The sequence below is a fragment of the Parasteatoda tepidariorum genome, chromosome 7 (genome assembly GCF_043381705.1).
Source record: "Parasteatoda tepidariorum isolate YZ-2023 chromosome 7, CAS_Ptep_4.0, whole genome shotgun sequence".
Classification (NCBI taxonomy): domain Eukaryota; kingdom Metazoa; phylum Arthropoda; class Arachnida; order Araneae; family Theridiidae; genus Parasteatoda; species Parasteatoda tepidariorum.
This window is the reverse complement of record NC_092210.1, coordinates 21,220,666-21,228,287: the sequence shown is the minus strand read 5'-3', so window position 1 is coordinate 21,228,287 and position 7,622 is coordinate 21,220,666. Positions and strand designations below refer to the sequence as shown.

At 27.9% G+C, this 7,622-nt stretch overlaps 1 protein-coding gene across 1 annotated transcript in view; it reads left to right on the top strand.

Annotated features, from left to right (window-relative positions):
• The first annotated feature begins 76 nt into the window (after nt 1–76).
• The window catches only part of LOC107443876 (Ribonucleoside diphosphate reductase large subunit), a 29,944-nt gene continuing 22,398 nt past the window's right edge, over nt 77–7,622 (top strand). Inside the window, exons 1-5 of the mRNA XM_071183489.1 lie at nt 77–257; nt 4,144–4,232; nt 4,407–4,584; nt 5,975–6,075; nt 6,953–7,012. Of these exons, the coding sequence (XP_071039590.1) occupies nt 239–257; nt 4,144–4,232; nt 4,407–4,584; nt 5,975–6,075; nt 6,953–7,012 (447 nt within the window). The 5' untranslated portion in view covers nt 77–238. The remainder of the gene's footprint in view (nt 258–4,143; nt 4,233–4,406; nt 4,585–5,974; nt 6,076–6,952; nt 7,013–7,622) is intronic.

Below are 7,622 nucleotides of genomic sequence, written 5' to 3'. Positions count from 1 at the left end.
ATTTTCATTTTTGAACCATTTTCCACTTCCAATCAATCATTGATTTACCACCCTCGAATTAAAAAAAAAATTTGGCAACTCTCGACTCATCTTATTGCCGCGTTCGCCGAAAGGAAAGCGGGAATATTTTAAAATCTTATTGCCGTATTCGACAATTGAAATTAAAGCTCTTAAAAACTAAATTTTCTTTTTTTTTTAGTTCTGTAACTTTATTTTTCAACTCCCAAATACTTTCACTATGTTTGTTTACAAACGAGGTAAGCGTTGTATATAGTCAATTGTTTTATTTGTAGCTTAGATTAATAATCCATTGTTCAAAGAAATTGCGCATTAAAAGATTGTGTGCCTTCTTTATTTATTTATAAAATAAGTTGCAAAAGCAAATGAGGTGGCACCCTCAGAAAATAAATATTTTATTTGTAAATAATTTATTGTTTTATTACAATCTTTGATTTACAATACGTTCTGAACGCAATAGAGCACAGAACATATAATTTTCGAATTAAAATTAGTCTGTATAAGGACCAGATCATTTCTATAAATTCCTACTATTATTGTATTGATCATTTCAATTATTATTGTATTGGTATTGTATTATTATTCCTATTATTGTATTGATCACGGGTCTGTCTAGATTTATCTGAGAGGTACCTATTTTGTGAAAATTTTAAATTATAATAAAAAATCAACACAAGAATATGGATTTCTTACGGGATACAATAATAAAATTTTAAGAAAAAGTATTTTGTGAAACTACCGTTTTTCCTAAAGTTGAGTTTGTAAAGGTACTGCTAAACAGTATTAAATTTGGCTCCTGTTGATTATTCCTATTGTATGGAATAAAATATTTAAACTTCAGTAAAAAAATTATTTTTATATACATAAAAAAAAAATCAAATGTATGCATAAAACATGAATTCACTCTGCTGTGCCCTATGCATTGATATACTTAACCTTTTTGTGTCTTGCCCTTAAACCCTTGAAGATCAATTAATTTTCAAGAAAATGGTCATAAAAGTGCCTTTTTTTTATACAGGTAATACTGTACATGTATTTGATTAGTGCTGACATCTAGTTTAAGATTAACTATCTACAATTACCTTAAAAATATCCTGGTACTGCCATCTGGTGTGTAAAATGAGAAATAATATGTTTTCTGGGCGAAAGAAATGAATTAGTTTTATTCTTATTGGTGCGTTACTACTGAACACTCCAGCCTGGGATTATCACGGGTGGGAGAAATAGAGGGCGAAACCTCACCCCGATTGTGCATTGTTATCTCTTTTGATCAAATTACAACTCTTTCATAATTTACATTTAATGTCTTCGTAAATCATACAAAATTTTTCAGACTGTTGTAAATGGGAAACCGCTGCATGGGCAACTATGTGCACTAAAGTGTTGTGGTTTGGCAAGTCTTTTGGTGAGACAAGACTGTTTTTAACGTCATGTTGAAAATAACAAACACCCATATCTGTTGAGACATTTCAATTCAATTGTTTAAAATTTAGGGGATATTTCTGTAGCGTAATATGTTAGGTCAGCTACAATCAAGGTGCTAAGTGGATTTTGAACTGGCAAATTTTCTGTAAAATAACACTTGTAAAAACTTGCCCTGGAGTGGCTATGAGTTGGTCTCCTTCTGTGATTTATTTTTTTTACTTTCTCATGGTTGCTGCCAAAACTTGGCAAATTATTATCTGTAACAGATCACATTGCAAAAATTTTCTAAAATTTAAAGAAAAAAAAGAGAGAGAGAGAGAGAGTTTCTCAAAATATTCAATCTTTAATCAGAAAAAAATATTATAATGTATTTTTCGATATGATTTTACGAAAATTTCTTATTGTAATGTAAAATAAATTTATTTTTAAAAATTGCCTACATTTATCACTTTTACATTTTCTATTGTTAATTTTAAATTTCAAAATATTACATGCAGTTTTCTAAAGTTATTTTAATTGCTCAATATATCACAAAATTTGAAATAAAGTTGTAAAATAAGCATCGTTTTGCCACTAGTTGACAATGTTCCACATTAAAAGTTAAAAAACAGTGTTTTAAATTATCGGTACTTCTATTATTTTCTTTTCTTAGTTTTAAAATTTATTTTAAATAAATTGCTGCATTAATGAATTTTAGTTAACAAAATTTCTTTCTTGGTGTGTGTTAAATTCTAACACATTTCAAATTACATTTTTAAAAATCTTTTGATTCTTGAAATTGAAAGTACAGATTGAAGTAAACATTTAATGCTGTCTTAATAAAGACTTGCATAGCTGTAGAAAGTAAATAAACGTGAAATTTTTCAACAAAAAAAAATGCAAATAATGTTAATTAAAATTTTTTCATTTTAAAAATCCAGAGAAAAAAAAAGAAACCACAATTTTAAATTAAATTATGGTTTGCTAATTGAAACTTTGTTATAATAGTTAAAGTACAGGGTCTGTCCAGACCAAATTTACTGCCTTCACAAATTCAATTTTCGGAAATTTCACAAAATACTTTTTCTTGAAATTTTATTTCTGTGCCTCGTAAGAAACGATAAATTCATATATTACCATATATTTGTGTTGATTTTTTAATTTTCACAAATTATGTCTAAATTTTCACAAAATCGGTAGTACCTCTCAGAAAAACCTAGACAGATCCCTGAAGTATTCTTTATTTCATCTAGTCTTTAAATTTCAATCATGCATTTCTCTCAAAATGTTTGCTATGCATTCAAAGCTATGTATTATAATGAAAAATTATTTTAGCAAGTTAGAATTTCTAAAATATTGTTATTATAGTTTTAATATTAATTTAATTTTGATTAAACATTTATAAAGTTCTTTTAATCATAAATAAAAGTTCTTGCAGTGTATTTGAGTAAAAATCAAAAAAATATTTTGTTTTTTCATTTTTTTTTAAAAAAATATCAAAAAATTACCAACTTTGGTGGTACATAACAGAACTCTTTATGCATAATTTTACTTTTAAGATGTGGATAAACTTTGGAGTAGGATGTATGTCAGTTTCTGTTTTTATTTTCAAACTGATTTGAATTTATGTTTGGAAACTGTATCGAACTTAATTCTTTTGAAAACAGTCATAGAAATTTTTTTTAAATATTTCTGACAAATTAAATGTGAAATGTATTGTGGGTCATTATACATTCTCTTAAATTTGATCTGAAAAGGAAGATTCTAAACATGGAATTAACCAGTGGCATATGTCAGCGTTGTGATCGTAAATTCCTAGTCAAACGAAAGTTTAAAGATTGTACTAATGTCATTAAATAGCACGTTTTTATGAAATACGAACATTACAAAATTTTGAAAAATAATTTTTTGTGTTTTAAAAAGGTATGCTTTTCCTCGTATTTATAATGAGGTTTAAACTAAGCCTGAAACTATATTTTACCTCACATTTCTTTGGTTCTAAAAAAAAAATAATAAAGCAAGTAACAATAAATATGAACATAAATCTTTACTTTGGGGCTTATATAATTTGTTTAAAAAGAGGAAAAAATTAATTCAAGGAAACTTGTGGTAAGTAAGAAAAGCTTAAAAATAATGGCTAAAATTCTACTGATAATTAATGCTGATTTTAAATGATAACTCGAAAAAATTATATGAAATAAACAGTAATTAAACCAATATTACATGGATATCGTTAAAAAAAGATAAATAATCTTCGCCTATTCGTTTTATCCCATCTCACCATGCTTCTAATTTAATGAATCTTTATCTTTTTATTGATTTTTGCGGAGTATACTTGGTGTAAATAAAAACAATAACTGGAGAAGGAGATTTAACTTTGAACTGTACAAGATTTATAAACAACCTTATATTATTACCTACATAAAAATAAATAGAATGAATTGGATGGCCCATGTGATTCGAATGAGTGATGACAATACAATAAATAAGATACTGCTTTTTAGACCCACTGGAACAAGAAAGTGGGGAAAGCCGTGGTTGAGATGGGCTGACTCAGTGGAGTCTGATTTGCTCGCAATTAATGAAAAGAATTGGAGATCAAAGGTGAATCAGAAGTCGTAATGGAAAAGTCTTCAGAGGAAAGCATTGGCTCACATTGGGCTGTCTGGCCAACTATGATGATGATCTTTTTACTGATATAATTATTTTTTTCTTATCTAGATGGCCGTAAAGAAAATGTCATGTTTGACAAAATTACTTCTCGAATTCAAAAACTGTGCTATGGGCTACACATGGATTTCATAGATCCGGTAAGATAATTTGATTTTTTTTTTTTTAATTTACATCTATAATTATTATTATCAAGTTTATACTTTTTTTTTAAATTGAATAGTCAATGGTTGTTTGTTATTTGAGAAAAATCTTAAATCCTAAAATTATACATTTTTTGCCTTAATTTGATAGTGAAAATTTTTATTATTTAGGCTGCTATTACTATGAAAGTAATAAGTGGCTTGTATCCTGGGGTCACTACAGTTGAACTAGATAACCTAGCTGCTGAAATTGCTGCTACTATGACTACAAAGCATCCAGACTATGCTATTCTTGCTGCTCGAATTGCCATCTCCAATCTGCATAAAGAAACGAAGAAAACATTTAGCAGTAAGCTCAAATTTACCCATTTTAAATTTAGAAAGTTATCTGTAATACTGAAAATATTTTGACTAAGTATGTTTTAAATATTTCTGTTAAAATAAGATGATTGAACTGCGGTAACTCAGTAGATAAAGTGTTCTCCTCCAATGAGGTGACTTGTGTTAGAATCTTAGCAGTAGCTGGTTGATACGAAATCTGCTCATGCTCGCGCCGACTGCGCTACTGATGTAAAATATCCTCAGTAGTAGACAGATCATGGCTTAAGATCCATATGCTGTTGGGCTAATCTAGGGAGGTTTTTCTTTCCATGTAATGCTAATGTAGATGAATTCCGTCAAAAAGTCCTAGTTTGTTCCAAAAGTTTGATTCAGAGTCGTGATGGCTCAGGGGATAAAGTGTGAGGTAAACCGGGTTCGAATCCCAGCAATGGCTGGTCAATAGGAATTTCGCATCCAGCTTGCACTGACCCCAGCGCTGACGTAAAATATCCTCAGTGATAAGCGGATCATGAGATAGAGTTCCCTTGACGTCAGGCGTGACGTGAGATTGAGTTCCCTTGACGTCCGTGGGAGGTTCTCGTGATCTTCCTTTCCATGTAACACAAATGCGGGTTAGTTCCATCAAAATGTCCTCCTTGAAGGCAAATTTCTCTCAATACTTGATCCAGAAGTTCCTTTGTCTTCTGGATTGAGTTCAAATCTACAAGGCTATGGAGTTGAACATTAGTAGGCGTGAACCCAAAGATTGGGTCGGCTGTTCAATGACGGTTATGAAATAAAATATTTTTAAAAAACTAGTTGTCCCAGGAATTCTTTTGCCTTCTGGTTATGCTCAAAATTACAAGGAATTAAACATTGATAAAGGTAAACTCAAAATTAGGTCAGCTGTTAAATTCCATTTATAAAATGAAAATTTTTTTTAAAAAAATTAGATTTGTACTTATAGTTATTTACTGAGTATTTTAATTCAGACCACCTTGCAGAGTATTTTATTAGACTGAGCTATTCTCAAGGTTCTTTTCTATTTTTCAAAAATTGTTCATTTGTTTTATAGAAATTCTTAGAAACATGTGAATTAGTTATTAATGCATTTAGTTAAAATTTTGAGTGCTTCAATACTTGTAAAACTAAAAGTTTCACCTGTCTTCTGGGGGGTGTCTATCTAATTTTTAAAAAATAGAAACATTTTATACTTGCTATTGCTTTTATGTTTTTACATTTTAGTAATTTTATTTTCTTCCTAAATGTAATAAAGTTACTTATTCATTCAAACCTTGTGTTCTAACTAATATAAAATTTGTAAAATATGACTTATACAAATATATTTTAAAATGTTGGTAATTGCTTGTTATAAATTATTATTTTATCACTTTTATAACAAAAAATTTTATTTACAGGTGTGATTGAAGATTTATATAATATGATAAATGAGAAATCTGGGAAAAAATCCCCTATGATTTCTGATCATATTTATAATGTTATCATGGAAAATGCAGAGGTAATGCTCCATTATTTTGCGATACAACCTTTATATGTGAATGTATTTTATTGTCTATACAACAAACAATATTGTAATTGTATTGTCCTTATGCTATTTATATACCAAAGAAAAATTATATGTTACATCTTTTTATTGGTGCAACAGAATTATTTGAGATACATTTTAGCCTTAAGTAAATAGTTTAGTAGAATTTCATATATTGATATTAATAAATGTTTTCATTAATTGATATTAATTATAATTTATATTAATTTGAAATACTACAAGTAATTATCAAAACTGCCAGGCTCGTAGAAGAATGAAAGTAAAAAATAAATATATTAGTTAAAGTAAATTTGTGGAGTTTCAATTGATTTAAATTGAAACAAAACTGTTATAGTTCAAAATAAGATTCAAATTTGGTTGGAAATATACCTCAACTATAGGATATTTATATTTAGTCTATTATTAGAGGTTTTATAAATATTAAATAATCAACATTCTTTTTTTTTTCCCCCTAAAAAAGTCGTCGCTTAACTTCAAATCAAGAAGTAAACTTTTTGCATATTCCTCTAGTAAAATTCATTATACAGGGTTTAAATGAGCTTTTTCATTTTACTACTTTATTTATATTTAAATAATATTAAAATAAAAATATTAACTGTCGTGATGTAATTTATTCAGAAAAAAGCAATCTAATTACTATTTTTAAATATGTTGATTCCTAAAACTTGATCCAATCCTGTCACTTGTAAATTATCTATAAATAATTATTTTAAACTGCAAGGTTCACAACATCACATAGAATTTTTCTTAATATGCACCTCTTTCTTAGTCATGCATTTTTTTAAGTAAATAAAGTTGTGTTTGAATGAACGTATCTTATTATTTTCAGAAACTGAACTCTGCTATAATTTATGATAGAGACTTCAATTATAACTATTTTGGTTTCAAGGTAAGTAAAAGTATTTTAACAATATTGATGCTTGCCTGTTAAAATTTCTTTAATATTTTTTCTATGCATAAACTGAAGTTATAATTAGGGGTGAGAGTTCTTCATTTTTCCGTTAATTTCTGATTTTTTCCCGACTACCGATTTTTATATGATTTTTTAAAAAATGTGGATATCACAGAAGCAAAATCTGGAGCTCTGTCTTAAAAGTGGTATTTTACTACAGATCGAAAAATCACACATTATTATTATTCTCTCTTAAAAGGATTACTAACGCCATACACTGTTTCAAAACACTCAAGACTTTCACATCTCAAGATAAACTTCATATTTTAGTTGAGTTTGTCTCAATGTCGCATTAAAAGTTATGATTTTAAAAACAAATAAAGCAAAGTTGAAGTCCTGTGAAGTTTTATTTCCCTTGACAAAAAAAGCCCTTCAAAAAGTGTTCTGCCCTTTTTTTAATGAAAGGTGAACACTGATATAAAATTTAAAAAGAATTTTTTCTTAATTGTTTATTTATGATAAATGACAAAAGCAAATTTTAAATCACTCGTTTTTCTTTTTTTTAAATAATTTATTTCAATCAGAAAATTGATTGTTTTTTATCCAA